Raw genomic sequence first — 17,324 nt, 5'->3', positions numbered from 1 at the left:
ATTTAATCTGAACTGGGACGCTGATGACAACAGAAGGAATAAAAATGTGGACATCCTTGGCCACCGTGACTCCTCAGAGAACATGATTTTGAAATAAATAATGAAGTGAAAACTCCCAAGGCCGAATCCCATCAATTGAAGCCCAGCAAAAGGCAGCACCGTCATTAAAAACAGTAGCAGTTAGGGGTCTTTGATGCTGCCCTGTGCCTCCTGGCCCAGACGTTCTGGAGGTTTATGGGGAGGGGGGGCGGCTGTCTGGCGGGGGGTGTTAGAAGGCCAGGAGACATACGGTGCCCCTCAGGTAGGTGGATCTCTGGGGGGTGTGTCTGTTGCGGGTGATGAGGAAAACCCCCATCCTCCATAATCAGAAGACATTTATGTCATATATGCTATAAGTTAAAGACCCGGCAATAAATATCCTTAATACTTTACTCCCTCAATGTCATACTGTGTTCTTTGGGACAAATACTGTGACTCCTTTCCTTTTACTATCTATATTATATCTATATAGATAGATACCTGAATCTCCCGTCAGGTACGACATACTTTATCTTGTTTACTGTGACTCACTCTGTTTTCATAATGTATATTTGAATCACTTTTCAGACATATACTATGAGTTTGTTTACTTGTGTGTACAAGGGCCTCCCTCTGTGGATCCCAAAAACATTTTCTGGAAGGATGTAGGGTTGGGAGAAATCTTGCACTGTACTTGTGTATATAAAACAGGCCTTGTTCAACTGATTTGTTAAGAATTGAGATGAGTGGTCCCCCAGCTTCTGGAGGGTGATACTCCTTTCACCACTTCCTGCCTGTGGATTTCTTAATAAAGAGCAATAATCGTATCTCAGAGACCTCCAGGATCTGTGATCTTATTTCCACAAGAGTAGAAGAGTCTCTGCAGGTAAGTGGCTGTGTATATGGCCTTAAGAAGGGTTCGTGTGTCTGTGGGCACATGGGGGGATGATCTTTGTTTCGGGTGGGGGGTGGTATGGAGCGTATATGGAAGCATGTGCTAGTCTATGTGTACCTGTCAGAGTGGGAAGGTGTGTCTGTCCACAGCAGGCGTGCAGGGGTGGGGTGTGCCCGGGCTGTCGTCAAGGGCCACTGCGATTGGGAGGGGGCAGGCTGGCTAGGGGAGTGTGCGTGGAGAGGGGTTCTGTGGACAGAGGCTGAGTGTGTGGGCGTGGTTGGCTCAGCTGACAATGTGTCACGAGTGTCTAATCTCTAGGTTTGTCTCTCTTCGCGAAGCAGCCTCAAGCTCACTTGAAAGAAAAGAAGATCTGAAGCAAGATTCAAGTTTAATATGATGATGCCCTTAGAGTGAAGTAATATATGTGAGCAGAACAGGAAAAATGAGTACTTCTCAAACACACAAGCACTCCCATAGAGGGAGTAAAGCTAGAAGACTAAGTATAGTACAAAACTACAGTGATTTCTCAGACTAGGAACTGAACCAGACTTACTTGATTACAGATATGATAAGGTATGAAACATCAGAGGAGCACATGGGGCACTGAGAACAGTGGAACTAAATCAAGAAAAAATGCCCCAGACTCTCACAAGAGAAATTAACATCAATTTTGGGAACTAGTTGTCTTTCAACCCAGAGTCCTAACAGAATGCTTCTTACTAATATCAAGATAACTCCTCAGGTTTCTCTTAACGGCTTTTAGAAATATAAAGTCTCAGAGTACCCCTGGTACATAAAACTGAACTTCTAAAACATAGCCCTAGGAGAGAAACTCATAAAGAATTTCCAAGATGTTCTTTTGACAAGATTAAAGGGAAAATGGCCTAGAGATTATAGGGTTTTTTCACTTGGATTTCTCTGGGAATGCAAGAGAAAATACGCACCATGTGTAAAGCTGGTTATTCAAAATTAAACTCGTGGCAACTGCAGAGCCTATGCTTAAATGCTCCACAATTATAAGCATTGAGGTATAAGCCAGGTCCATTATTTGGGGATGGGGCAGAAAAAGGATGGAGGATGGAGAAGGGGAGAGAGGGGAGGAGGGATGTAGCTGTAAGAGTATCACTGGTTGGATGGTAATCTTTCAAAAGCAGAAGCATAGACTAGTCCTTAATCCCGTCCTTCGGGAAGCTTCAGGGAAAAAAAAAAAGAGTGGTGTAGGATTCATCTGGTGATAGAAAAAATGATAATATAAACAAAAATAAGGCCCATGGTGAAGAGAAAATAAAAGGCTTACAGATTCATCGGTAGTGATGAAGATATGAGATGTTCTTTCTGTTTAACTGAAGTCATGGGTGAATAAGGTTGCCCAGAGCTCCAATGAAATGGACTAGGGCAGGGTAGCTATCCTCACCTAGGAAAGACACAGACCTCAAAGAAATGAGGAAACTTCTCCTGTCTACTGTCGAGAGCTTCCAGATGCATTAATGACCTCCAGGACTTTGGACTTCTCACACAGGGATGTTATGGTGGAAGGTCAAGTCTGTGTATGTGTCCAGGGAAGACCAACTGGCTGGGACACACCAGTGTGAAATGGTGTTTAGGGTCACAACAATTAGAAAGCACCAGTGATAACGAACAGAGGGAGTGGTCTCTGGACAGAACACGCCAACCCCCGGTAAGTGCTCAATTCACAAGCTGGCTGAATCACATCACATCTTTGGGAATTGTTTATCTTGAGTAAAATCTGATCAATAGAGCAGCACCTGATAAACACAGATCTCAAGATCTTTTCGCGGTGCTCTTTCTTCCATTTTCTTAAAACGTCTATTTATTCAGTGTCATTGGAAATTTACAATATTTTCTCCAAGATCATAAAATAAAGCAGCATGTGAACAATGATGTATCAAATGGTTTAAGAAGAAAAACAACTCAATAAGAACACATCTCTCAGGAAAAACACAAATATAATTCTCTTTCTTATCACTGTTTCCTAATATTTCTACCAGAGAACATATATTTCTTGTGCATTAAATATAAAGAGCAGTCTTACCATGTTTAGCATTTCATCAAAAACTTCTTGACAGATAAAATGATAATCAACCCGATCCCCTTCTCCAAAGTAAGGCAGTCTTGTGGTGTGACAGGCCCTGAAAACAGAATGTAGATAACCTCATCTCTTTCTATTAATTTGAAATTCAAAACGGAAAAGGTTTTGGTGTCAAGTATGTTTTTAAAAATTAAAATTGATCCACAAAACATAAAGTAACACTATTCTGAAAACCCTGAGCTCTGGCAGTGCTAGACTACATTCACTTGCTATACTTCATAGAGATTATAAAAACTTTTGGATTACCGACACCAAGTTTTCACTCATTGTTCTTTATCACCTTCTGAATCACCACCTCTGACATCACATGATAATACTTTAAGAAGTATAACAGTATTTATTACCCATATACTTTCCACCCAAGTGCTTTCATGCTCTCTCTGATCTATGGGCTTTTTCTGTAATGCTTCCCTCCCCGTTCCTCCGCCAGGTTAGCCCACTCGTCTTCAGGACTCAGTTTAAGGCTCACCCCCCAAAGGTCTTTCCTGACCCCCTGTGGCTGGGTTCTGCACCTCTTCTTTATCCACCCGGAGCCTCAGTGCCTGCCACCAACTCCTCCCAGCCCCGTATTCAGGACCCCATCTCCTCCGCTGCTTGAGGGCGGAGACCAGCTCATTCCTCATTCCTGCCACACTTATCAGTACTGTGTACGAACCTCCCGTGGGAAGCCATGATTCCAACGCTGAATGGCATTCTCAGCTCAACCAGAGAGGCCTTTTCTGCCCGCTACCTGAAATAGCATCCCTACCCCAGCCCACCACGCCCCCAATTACTCTCCATCACCCAAATTGCCTTCTCTTATCTGTTTTTTCCTATCTTCTCCAGCAGGACATACAAATCATGAGGAGAGGACTTCATCTTGTTCATCTTATCTGCCACTGCATTCCCAATGCCTGGCCCACAGTAGGCATTTACTAAATATTTGTGACATGAATGAAGTAATCGAACATGTGAAGTGGACGGCAGCTGTGATGAGCTCCATTTTAAGACGACTATGAAAATGACTTGTCCGAGGCCACAGAGCAGGCCAGGATCGGTCCCAGAACTAGACTGTGGCACTCCCATCTAGCCCAGGACTCTTGATTTCAGACCATGCTGACTTCTCAATGTTAAGTTCTGGGAACGCAAACTGATTTTTAGATTATCCTATGGTTTTAAAACAGGAGATGCAAGTAGCTAGACACTTGACATGCTATTTCATTGACTCCTCACAAAAAGACATGAGGTAGGTGCTACTGTTTTTATTTTACAGATGATGAAACTGAGGCACAGCAGTAAAGTAACGTGACTAAGTAACAACCACAGGATGACACCAAAGTCAAGTCCTTTTAGTATCACACTAAGAGGGTAAACTCACAACCTCAAATCTTCTCCACTTCAAAGTCAAAGACAGACAAACTTTTCTAATTCATACCGCTGTTCCCCTTCCTTATAATCAAGAATTAGCTATACTATAAATTTAAAGGTCTTAACATTACATTTAAATTGTATACACAGGAAAGAGCACATTTTAAGAGAAGGCTGTCAAAACACCATGACCTTTGTTGTGCTGTTTGCATGCACTGGAATTTCTTTATACCCCTTGGCAGGGACCTGAGACCTTCTGTCTACTGGTGTCCTTGACAGTCAGGAGAGAGAATTCGCTGACTTAGCATCCTGTACCACACACCCTTGGCATAGCCTATAAACACTGCACTGAATTTGCATTTTCCAACAAAGGAATTGAGTAGCAGGGATTTTTTCAGAATTTCTAAAAGGAAGACAAAGCAAAGAAGCAACCTGAAGCTCCTAGGCAGGTAAATAAAGAGACGGCTTCGCTGACATGGAGAAAGCTATAACAGAACCAGCATCCACTATGGAACTTTCTATTAAGAAGGACCTAAGATGACCTGCGGTTTTTTGAATCAGTCATCCAATTTTCACATATAGAAATGTTCGCTGTGTAGTATGCTGCCCAAATATGAATGTCTTAAAAAGGAAGTACTTCATAATGAAAGCAATGTTTCATTAAACTCAGAAAAACATGACGCCAGATTTTAGACGAAGAAATTTGCTTGGACCATCACCTTCAACATCTTTCCTCTCTCCTGTCGAAACATAATTTCAATTGTAATTTACATTTCCATGAGTTTATTATTTACTAGTTAAATCATGGTAAATTAATTAAATCATGGTTTGTAATGGGAGCCATACTCCCTGTTAGTTTCATTTAACAGACAAAAGAGCTGTGTTAGCGATTAACCCCAGAATACAACACTGGCACTAAAAGTCTAAGGGTCAGGCGTTCTTAAAGGCCAATTCACTGGCCAGCTGTCATTGAGGATCCTAACAAACCAAGTCCATGGAGAGGAGGAGATGATCAGGAGGGAAAGGAATCTGGAAGGCCAGGCCAAATAATGAAATATTACTAAATCCAGGAAAATGTAAGAGGAAGAAGAAACAATGTCTAAGAAGAGCTAGCAGGCAGCTGAGGAAGTAGAAATTTTTTCAGTGTGATTCAGAAGCATGCAGATTTAGAACCTCAACTCTGGACCAGATTGCTTCAAGAAATAATGAACTTGTTACTGCAGATATTTAGGCAGAGGCTTGGCTGTGAGCGCATCCAAATTCAAGCACATTTATAGCATGCCATATTGTTAGTAAGGGAACTCTTTCACTGGGTGTCCATAAAAGCCCAGGTATCCCTAGGGCATTTGGTAGGCAAATTAAATTGGTCCCAATGCCCAATGCAAATATATGTCAATAAACTGCTGGACACAATTTAAGAGATCACAAACAGAGAAGATTCCAGCACATACTGTGTCTGAGTATCAAATTCCAGGAAGCCACTACTCTGTCCACTTTCCAGTAACTGCATACCACTTTCTAATCCATGCCATTATCACCTGTCACTATATCTTAACCAGTCTTCTCATCTCCAGCCTTCCCTCCCCAAGCCCCTTCCCAAACTGCCCACAGGGGACACTTTCTAAAATGCAGCTGTGATCATGACACTCCCCTGCTTAGAGACCCCTTATGATCAGACTCCTGTCTATTTTTCTGGTCTTCTGCCATCTTCCTCCATGCTTCAAGCTTAGCCACACTACAGTGTACTTTCAGTTAAACAAATGTGCCAGGCTTCCTGGGTGGCGCAGTGGTTAAGAATCCGTCTGCCGATGCAGGGGACACGGGTTTGAGCCCTGGTCCGGGAAGATCCCACATGCCTCGGAGCAACTAAGCCCATGCGCCACAACTACTTAGCCTGTGTGCCACAACTACTGAAGCCGGCGTGCCTAGAGCCCATGCTCCGCAACAAGAGAAGCCACCACAATGAGAAGCCCGTGCACCGCAACGAAAGAGTAGCCCCTGCTTGCCGCAACTAGAGAAAACCTGTGCGCAGCAACAAAAACTCAATGCAGCCAAAAAAATCAAATGTGCCTGTTGTTCTTTCTGCCTGGATCTCAGGCACCCGTCCCACCCTGTCTCAAATCTCACATCCCACTTATCTTTTATTTCTCCTGTCACAGAGGTTCTTTACTTCCCTCATCATAGCACCCATCAAACTGTCTTGTTAGCATTTATTTATCTAATCTCACAGTAGAGTGTAAGCTGCCAGGAGGGCAAGACCCATGTCTGCTTGTTTTACAGTTTCATCACTGGTAAAATGCACATGGATGGTGCTCAAGAAACACTGACTGAAGGAATAAATAAACCATTCTACTAGTCTGTCACACCTGTATAAAGAGACATTAGATTAGATGGCACTTGGGGAGCTATAGCTCATACCACCTCATTTAGCTAAATAGCTGCAGACTTTTACTTTACCGTATTATAGTGCTAAAAATAAAATATAGTTAGTAGTCAACATCATGAAAAAGGTTACACAAATAGAGATTGCTATAAAATAGAGATCTAACGAAGAAGTATACAGTTTTGCTTTCATGACTATTCAGATCACTTTCAAGGCCTTAAATCTGGAAGATGAGCAGGCGTGCTGGTACTGTTTTCCGTTTCTCTCATTACCCAGCACTTTTCTAGGAAGCCACTGATTTGTATGGTACTATTAAGATTGGAAATAAATGGAGAGACTCTGAAGGCAGTAAATGCCTATCTCTAGGTCACTTATAACTAATACAAGTAAAGAAAGAACATCCAACCTATTTCTAAAACCAAGAACAAACAGCAAAATCAGACCCTTGGACAAGAGCACAATCTCTCAGCCACTCCAACATTTGTTATACCACCGAGCCATGTTTTTAATATTTATACATCGGGATATGCAACTTAGCATGTGAAAATTTCACTGAATGTCTTGGTCTTGGGTGAATGCAATGTAAAAAGGAAGACAAAATGCTGGGAGAAAATGAGATAAACAGGAGGGAAAGAAAAGATTCAAGCAAATGGCAGAGAAATGACACTGTATTCAGGCCTTTTTTTTTTCCATTTAATTAAAAATCAATAAAATTTATGTTGGATAAAGAATAAAATAAAAGAAAATTTAAACAAGAGCAATCACCAGTCCCTCCCATCAGGAAACTTGCACAAGCCTCTTAGATAGCCTCATCCACCAGAGGGCAGACAGCAGAAGCAAGAAGAACTACAATCCTGCAGCCTGTGGAACAAAAACCACATTCATAGAAAGATAGACAAGATGAAAAGGCAGAGGACTATGTACCAGATGAAGGAACAAGATAAAACCCCAGAAAAACAACTAAATGAAATGGAGATAGGCAACCTTCCGGAAAAAGAATTCAGAATAATGATAGTGAAGATGATCCAGGACCTCGGAAAAACAATGGAGGCAAAGATCGAGAAGATGCAAGAAATGTTGAACAAAGACCTAGAAGAATTAAAGAACAAACAAACAGAGAGGAACAATACAATAATTGAAATGAAAAATACACTAGGAGGAATCAATAGCAGAAAAAATGAGGCAGAAGAACAGATAAGTAACCTGGAAGACAGAATGGTGGAATTCACTGCCACGGAACAGAATAAAGAAAAAAGAATGAAAAGAAATGAAGACAGCCTAAGAGACCTCTGGGACAACACTAAATGCAACAACATTCACATTATAGGGGTCCCAGAATGAGAAGAGAGAGAGAAAGGAAGAGAGAAAATATTTGAAGAGGTTATAGTTGAAAACTTCCCTAACATGGGAAAGGAAATAGCCACCCAAGTCCAGGAAGCGCAGAGAGTCCCATACAGGATAAACCCAAGGAGAAACATGCTGAGACACATGGTAATCAAACTGGCAAAAATTAAAGACAAAGAAAAATTATTGAAAGCAGCAAGGGAAGAATGACAAATACCATACAAGGGAACTCCCATAAGGTTAACAGCTGATTTCTCAGCAGAAACTCTACAAGTCAGAAGGGAGTGGCATGATATACTTAAAGTGATGAAAGGGAAGAATCTACAACCAAGATTACTCTACCCAGCAAGGATCTCATTCAGATTCGACGGAGAAATCAAAAGCTTTCCAGACAAGCAAAAGCTAAGAGAATTCAGCACCACCAAACCAGCTCTACAACAAATGCTAAAGGAACTACTCTAAGTGGGAAACACAAGAGAAGAAAAGGACCTACAAAAACAAACCCAAAACAATTAAGAAAATGGTCATACGAACATACATATTGGTAATTACCTTAAACGTGAATGGATTAAATGCTCCAACCAAAAGACACAGGCTTACTGAATGGATACAGAAACAAGACCCATATATATGCTGTCTACAAGAGACCCACTTCAGACCTAGGGACACATACAGACTGAAAGTGAGGAGATGGAAAAAGACATTCCATGCAAATGGAAATCAAAAGAAAGCTGGAGTAGCAATAATCATATCAGATAAAATAGACTTTAAAATAAAGAATGTTACAAGAGACAAGGAAGGACACTACATAATGATCAAGGGATCAATCCAAGAAGAAGATATAACAATTATAAATATATATGCACCCAACACAGGAGCACCTCAATACATAAGGCAACTGCTAACAGCTATAAAAGAGGAAATCGACAGTGACACAGTAATAGCAGGGGACTTTAACACCTCATTTACACCAATGGACAGATCATCCAAACAGAAAATTAATCAGGAAACACAAGCTTTAAATGACACAAGAGACCAGATAGATTTGATTGATATTTATAGGACATTCCATCCAAAAACAGCAGATTACACTTTCTTCTCAAGTGTGCACGTAACATTTTCCAGGATAGATCACATCTTGGGTCACAAATCAAGCCTCAATAAATTTAAGAAAATTGAAATAATATCAAGCATCTTTTCTGACCACAATGCTATGAGATTAGAAATCGATTACAGGGAAAAAAACGTAAAAAACACAAACACATGGAGGCTAAACAATATGTTACTAAATAACCAAGCGATCACTGAAGAAATCAAAGAGGAAATCAAAAAATACCTAGAGAAAAATGACAAAACACGATGATCCAAAACCTATGGGATGCAGCAAAAGCAGTTCTAAGAGGGGAATTTATAACAATACAATCCTACTTCAAGAAACAAGAAAATTCGTAAATAAACAACTTAACCTTATACCTAAAGGAACTAGAGAAAGAAGAACAAACAAAACCCAAAGTTAGCAGACGGAAAGAAATCATAAAGATCAGAGCAGAAATAAATGAAACAGAAACAAAGAAAACAATAGCAAAGATCAATAAAACTAAAAGCTGGTTCTTTCAGAAGATAAACAAAATTGATAAACCACTAGCCATACTCATCAAGAAAAAGAGGGAGAGGACTCAAATCAATAAAATTAGAAACGAAAAAGGAGAAGTTACAACAGACACCACAGAAATACAAAGCATCCTAAGAGACTACTACAAGCAACTCTATGCCAATAAAATGGACAACCTGGAAGAAATGGACAAATTATTAGAAAGGTATAACCTCCCAAGACTGAACCAGGAAGAAATAGAAAATATGAACAGACCAATCACAAGTAATGAAATTGAAACTGTGATTAAAAATCTTCCAAGAAACAAAAGGCCAGGACCAGATGGCTTCACAGGGGAATTCTATCAAACATTTAGAGAAGAGCTAACACCCATCCTTCTCAAACGCTTCCAAAAAATTGCAGAGGAAGGAACACTCCCAAACTCATTCTATGAGGCCACAATCACCCTAATACCAAAACCAGACAAAGATACTACAAAAATAGAAAATTACAGACCAATATCACTGATGAATATAGATGCAAAAATCCTCAACAAAATACTAGCAAACAGAATCCAACAACACACTAAAAGGATCATACACCATGATCAAGTGGGATTTATGCCAGGGAGGCAAGGATTCTTCAATATACGCAAATTAATCAATGTGATACACCATATTAACAAATTGAAAATAAAAACCATATGATCGTCTCAATAGATGCAGAAAAAGCTTTTGACAAAATTCAACACCCATTTATGATAAAAACTCTCCAGAAAGTGGGCATAGAGGGAACCTACCTCAACATAATAAAGGCCATATACGACAAACCCACAGCAAACATCATTCTCAATGGTGAAAAATGGAAACCATTTCCTCTAAGATCAGGAACAAGACAAGGATGTCCACTCTCACCACTATTATTCAACATAGTTTTGGAAGTCCTAGTAACGGCAATCAGAGAAGAAAAAGAAATAAAAGGAATACAAATTGGAAAAGAAGAAATAAAACTGTCACTGTTTGCAGATGACATGATGCTATACATAGAGAATCCTAAAGATGCCACCAGAAAACTACTAGAACTCATCAATGAATTTGGTAAAGTTGCAGGATAAAAAATTAATGCACAGAAATCTCTTGCATTCCTATACACCAATGATGAAAAATCTGAAAGGGAAATTAAGGAAACACTCCCATTTACCATTGCAACAAAAAGAATAAAATACCTAGGAATAAACCTACCTAGGAAGACAAAAGACCTGTATGCATAAAACTATAAGACACTGATGAAAGAAATTAAAGATGATACCAACAGATGGAGAGATATACCATATTCTTGGATTGGAAGAATCAATATTGTGAAAATGACTATACTACCCAAAGCAATCTACAGATTCAATGCAATCCCTATCAAATTACCAATGGCATTTTTTACGGAACTAGAACAAAAAATCTTAAAATTTGTATGGAGACACAAACGACCCCAAATAGCCAAAGCAGTCTTGAGGGAAAAAAACGGAGCTGGAGGAATCAGACTCCCTGACTTCAGACTATACTAGAAAGCTACAGTAATCAAGACAATATGGTACTGGCACAAAAACAGAAATATAGATCAATGGAACAAGATAGAAAGACCAGAGATAAACCCACGTACCTATGGTCAACTAATCTATGACAAAGGAGGCAAGGATATACAATGGAGAAAAGACAGCCTCTTCTATAAGTGGTGCTGGGAAAACTGGACAGCTACATGTAAAAGAATGAAATTAGAACACTCCCTAACACCATACACAAAAATAAACTCAAAATGGATTCAAGACCTAAATGTAAGACCGGACACTATAAAACTCTTAGAAGAAAACATAGGAAGAACACTCTTTGACATAAATCACAGCAAGATCTTTTTTGATCCACCTCCTAGAGTAATGGAAATAAAAACAAAAATAAACAAATGGGAACTAATGAAACTTCAAAGCTTTTGCACAGCAAAGGAAACCATAAACAAGAGGAAAAGACAACCTTCAAAATGGGAGAAAATATTTGCAAACGAATCAACGGACAAAGGATTAATCTCCAAAATATATAAACAGCTCATGCAGCTCAATATTAAAGAAACAAACAACCCAATCCAAAAATGGGCAGAAGACCTAAATAGACCTTTCTCCAAAGAAGACATACAGATGGCCAAGAAGCACATGAAAAGCTGCTCAACATCACTAATTATTAGAGAAATGCATATCAAAACTACAATGAGGTATCACCTCACACCAGTTAGAATGGGCATCATCAGAAAATCTACAAACAACAAATGCTGGAGAGGGTGGGGAGAAAAGGGAACCCTCTTGCACTGTTGGTGGGAATGTAAATTGATACAGCCACTATGGAGAACAGTATGGAGGTTCCTTAAAGAACTAAAAATAGAATTACCATATGACCCAGCAATCCCACTACTGGGCATATTTCCAGAGAAAACCATAATTCAAAAAGACACATGCACCCCAATGTTCATTGCAGCACTATTTACAATAGCCAGGATATGGAAGTAACCTAAATGCCCATCGACAGACGAATGGATAAAGAAGATGTGGTACATATATACAATGGAATATTACTCAGCCATAAAAAGGAATGAAATTGGGTCATTTGTAGAGACGTGGATGGATCTAGAGACTGTCATACAGAGTGAAGTAAGTCAGAAAGAGAAAAACAAATATCATATATTAACGCATGTATGTGGAACCTAGAAAAATGGTACAGATGAACCGGTTTGCAGGACAGTAATTGAGACACAGATGTAGAGAATAAACGTATGGACACTAAGGGGGGAAAGCGGCAGGGGGGTGGGGTGGTGGTTGTGTGATGAACTGGGAGATTGGGATTGACATGTATACACTGATATGTATAAAATGGATGACTAATAAGAACCTGCTGTATAAAAAATTAAATAAAATTAAATTCAAAAAATAAATAAATAAAATAAACAAGAGCAGTGACTTGCCCCTGAGGATGTGCTTTGGTTTTATCATTTGTTTTAATTAGAAAGTTGCTGCATATAACAGTAGTACTATCTGACTTTCTCAATGCATGAAATTACTAGCTCCCTAATACCTTTTCTTATCCAGTGATATGCTCTCTGATCCTTGCTTTGGTGAATGATGTGCTATTGAACAAGCTCTGACCTCTGCCCCCATGATGGTGCCCGTGCATGGTTAGGCAAGGCTTCTGAGCCTGTGAGGGAGGTGGATGCATGAGTGTGGGGTATTTATGGGTGTCTTTCCTCTTGCCACTAATCCCATCCAGAGGAGAAAAACAGCAGTGGCAACAGTAACAGTATAGGAGCAGGAAGCTAATTTTAGGATTTTGTTTCGTCATCTTGTGCCTCCACACAAACTGCATATGATGCTAACTAAGGTCTGAGTCCCCTACCAGATTACAAGTTCATTAAGGCAAGGGCCTCACCGATCTTGTTCCCACTGTTTCTTCAGGGCCTATTACATGGGAAGAACTCAATAAATATTTATTGGAAGAATGGATGAACAAATGAATGAATCCCTTCATCCCCCCATGTATCCATCAGTGGAGGTTGGGAAAAACCACCTACGCTTCTTACCACAGTCATTTCCCACTAAATTTTGCATATAATACCATTGATTCATTCATCCATCCATTCACTCAATCACTTAGTCTTTCATTTAGCAAATATTTCTCATGCATTTATTAAGTTCCTGGCCTTCTGCTGAACAATGAGAACTCAGCGGTGAGCAAAGCTGACATTGGTCCCCACCCTCATTGGGCTTACAGTCGAGCAGGGGAAACAGGCATTAAATACATCATCCCAAGCATGACGGATAGACATTCTAATAGGGGAAAAGCAGGATTTAATGAAAATGAACATTGAGGGGGCCTATCCAGGTGAGAATGTTGAGGCCGACTGGATCAGAATCTTGATGATGAGTTAATAAACACCTCCAAGAACACATCTGGCCCAGTGTGCCTCAGAGTGCATATCACAAACAAATATGAAGGATCGGCTATGAACCATTTGCAACAGAATTGGTGTCAGAGACGTGAAAGGACTTCTAACCGGGGAAAGCTTTGGTTTATGTAAGTCACTTTGGTTCGCTGAAAGGTTCCAGGTTTACACATTAGCACGATAGTCAGGATACACCTTTTTGCCCTAATTTGATCATCCATTCACTGTGCTCCACTTATCTTTTGAAACAGGTTCAGTACCGCTGTATAAGCATAATGACACTCTGTACTTTTCAATTCTGGTATTAAGTTTTAATTTATTTTGGTTGCTTCAGGGTGTTTAGAATATATTAATGAGTAAATTATTCTATAGTATTTGTATTCTAGAGTTGTTCGAATGAGGGATGTAATTTTAGATCTCTAGATAACTGGACCTGTTGAAAATAGTATTTACATTGTTTGAACATGTGTAGCTTAAGGGAAGGAACCTGTATGCAACGGCATTAGAAAATAATTTGCATTGCTTTTTCTTGCTGTCCTATATATCTTTGCAGTCACATTCTCAGCTCACTGACAAACATCACTAATCTAACAGTAATGTCTTTGCCATACATAAAAAAATAAAAGAGGAAACCAGTTTAAAAGGTCACAGCAATAACTAAATCTGAGACCCACACACCTTTAAAAAGTCTGTAAATCCAGCTGAAGATTTTCTAGGATGGTTCTAGTCTTTTGGATATATTCTGCTATTTTAACTGAGTCATTAGGGAACCACAGAGCAAAATATCTGCTCCAGAAAACTGAAAGTGTATTGAATGCTAACCTGAGGGAAAGGACAAGGAAATCTTTTGCTGCCATTTCTCTTTCCTTCCTTCTGAAATATGCCTCAAAAGAGAAAGACCTGCGTGGAAATAAAGCAGCTGACGTGCTGGCAGCGTGAGCTCCAACAGAGATTAGGAGAGGCTGTCACCGGTGCGCAGACCCACCCACCATCCATCACAACATTGTGATTCGTGCTGTCACACCACATGGCAACAGGAGGAGCCCGTGTTCCAACACCATGATGCTTTATTACAACCACGTGTATTTCCAAACCTTGGAGCGTGATTTCGGCTGTCACTGAATTAAGTAAAACATTTGGAGGATTAAAGTAAAAAAAACAAATACAGTGAATATCACAGTGTATATAACTGGCAACGAAGCTCATAAGCCTTCTATGTACATTTGAATAGCCAACATTAGCAACATCCGACATTTTACACCCTTACCAGCCAATAAAGAAACTTACCCGTATCTGAAGTAAGTGCTGAACTGTCTGCAGAGGCGGTGAGCGAGTTCTCGTTTACCACATGCTTGAGGACCAGCTAATACCAACATGGGATAAGGGGCATCCAGACTAGGAAGGGTGCTGCAACAGGGCAGAGCAGACATGCATATTAATGCATCCAGTGTGTAAAGTGTCCATGTCACAATCACAATTAATCCAGTAATCCAGCATTTGCTATATGTAGACACTCTATGGAAGGATGGTCCTACTTTCCAGAAGCAAGTCGATTGCAAAATAGCAAAAAAATTTACCTTAACAACATTTTTTAAAGGAAAAATATGGTAAGAGATATTAATTCTTGGTTGATAAAGTATTCTCCCCAAGAACTTCAAAATGAAAGAAATAAGACTGCCCTCTGAGAGGTAAACTTTAACATCTGTATCTATTGAATTAGAACACAGATGTGAAACTAACACAACATTGTAAAGCAATTATAGTCCAATAAAAAAAAAAAAGAATACTCATGTGCAAAGAAAACAGTAATCACTGAAGTTTACCTGAGCAATTACTATATGCCAGGCGCTATTCTAGGCGTCTTACATGCATTACCTCATTTAATTATCACAGGAAGCTAATGAAGATGATTCTATCATTATCCCCACTTAACACTCGAAGAAACCAAAGTACAGAGAGGTGAATTAACTTGCTCAAAGTAACAACTAATAAGTAAGAGCTGATATATGAATCTCGGCATGGCTTCTGGTCTAAAAGACCACAGGACTAATTTATATAAAATCTCTTGCAACATGCAGAGCTGAAGTGTTTGGGTTCCACTCAAGACACAAATTCTAGAAATATGAATAAATATGAATAAATAAATATGGAATAAAATATAATATTTTGAAAAAAATCATGGTTGAGGTATAGATTCTGTGAAGAATGGGGGCAGTGCAGCATAATTTTTCAATCTCTCTGAATACTCACAGGAACACAGAAAAACTTGAGGACAAAAGCCCGTGGAAAATGTGGATAACAAACCAGATGAAAAGCCACAAACCCGCAAGACTTCTATGGCACAGGAAGCTAGGCAAGAGGAAGGAGGAGGGAGCAATGGGCAGCGTCTGCGAACAAGGGAACCCCAAAACAACGGGTATCCAGCAGAAAGCAGGCAGGCTGAAACCGCAATGTCCAAAAGCCTACACGTGAATGCTCATAAAAGCTGTATTTGTAGTAGCCCAAAACTGGAATCAGCCCAGATGTCCTTCGATGGTTGATTAAACTAATTGTGGTGCATTCATACCAAGGAATACTACTCAGCAATACAAAGGAATGAACCACTGATATATTCAACGAGGCTAAGTTTAAAAAAAAAAAAATTCAACCCCAAAAGGTTATACATATACTTGTGATTCCATTTATATAGCCTTCTTGAAATGACAGCATTACAGAGAAGGGGAACAGATTATTGGTTGCCAAACGTTAGGGAAGATGAGCAGGAGGGAGGTGGCTGTAGCTATAAAAGGGAAGCAAAGGGATCCGTGTGACAAAACTCCTGTATCTTGACTGGAGTCATGCTCATATGAATCTACACGTGTGATAAAATCGCATAGAACTAAATGTACACAGGAGTACATGCAAAACTGGTGAAACCTGATAAGGTTGGTGGCTTGTATCAATGTCAGCTTCCTGGTTTTGATATTCTGCTTTAGCTAAGCAAGATATTACCACTGGAGGAAACTGGGTGAAAGATATCTAGAATTTCTCTGTATTATTTCTTACAACTGCATGTGAATCTAAAATTACCTCGAAATAATGTTTTTAAGTAATTAACGGAAAAAATTTTGAGAGAAAGTGACAGATATTGAGGATAGGCAAAGGAGATCTTCCTGAAGAAGAAAAACAAAGCTAAGGAACAAATATTAAAGACTGTCATTCAAGAAAACCTTTCTGAAATTTAAAAAAATAAAATAACACTATACAACATACCTGAGAATATTAGCCTAGAACAACTGGGCTATAAATGTTGTCACAATAATACCAAGACATAGTCTAGTAAAATTACTGGACTTAAAAAAAGTTGGGGGGATTATTCAGCTAGAAAAAGAGAACACATGATTTATAAGGGGAAGAAAATTAAATTGTCACCAGTTTTTTGACAGCAATGTTTTGCACCAAAAGAAAATGGAGAAACCCTGCTAATATTGTCAAGGGAAAGAAAAAGTGTGAGCCATGGACTTTACATATAGCAAAAATGACTTTCAAGTGTAAAGGGCAGAGAATATTATCAACATGCAAGATTTCAAGAGATACTGATTCCACAGCTCCTCCTAAGGAATCTGCTAGAGAACAAGCTTCATACAACCAAAATGACTCAAGAGGAGGCATCAGTTGTAAGGGC

At 39.5% G+C, this 17,324-nt stretch overlaps 1 protein-coding gene across 10 annotated transcripts in view; it reads right to left on the bottom strand.

Moving 5' to 3' along the window:
• LRGUK (leucine rich repeats and guanylate kinase domain containing) overlaps positions 1–17,324 on the bottom strand; it is a 131,418-nt gene that overhangs the window by 45,588 nt on the left and 68,506 nt on the right. For all 10 annotated transcript variants that reach the window (XR_014246710.1, XR_014246711.1, XR_014246712.1 and 7 more), the window contains 2 exons: positions 14,948–15,067; positions 2,967–3,063 (listed from right to left, as the gene is read on the bottom strand). Coding sequence is in view for 7 of the 10 variants with exons in the window: in XM_082399143.1 (XP_082255269.1) it covers positions 2,967–3,063; positions 14,948–15,067 (217 nt within the window). In the remaining 3 variants the exon portion in view is untranslated. The remainder of the gene's footprint in view (positions 1–2,966; positions 3,064–14,947; positions 15,068–17,324) is intronic.

The sequence above is a fragment of the Balaenoptera borealis genome, assembly GCF_965194805.1.
Source record: "Balaenoptera borealis genome assembly, chromosome: 7".
Classification (NCBI taxonomy): Eukaryota; Metazoa; Chordata; class Mammalia; order Artiodactyla; family Balaenopteridae; genus Balaenoptera; species Balaenoptera borealis.
Note: the sequence above shows the minus strand (reverse complement) of the source record. Positions and strands in the feature narration are given on the sequence as shown.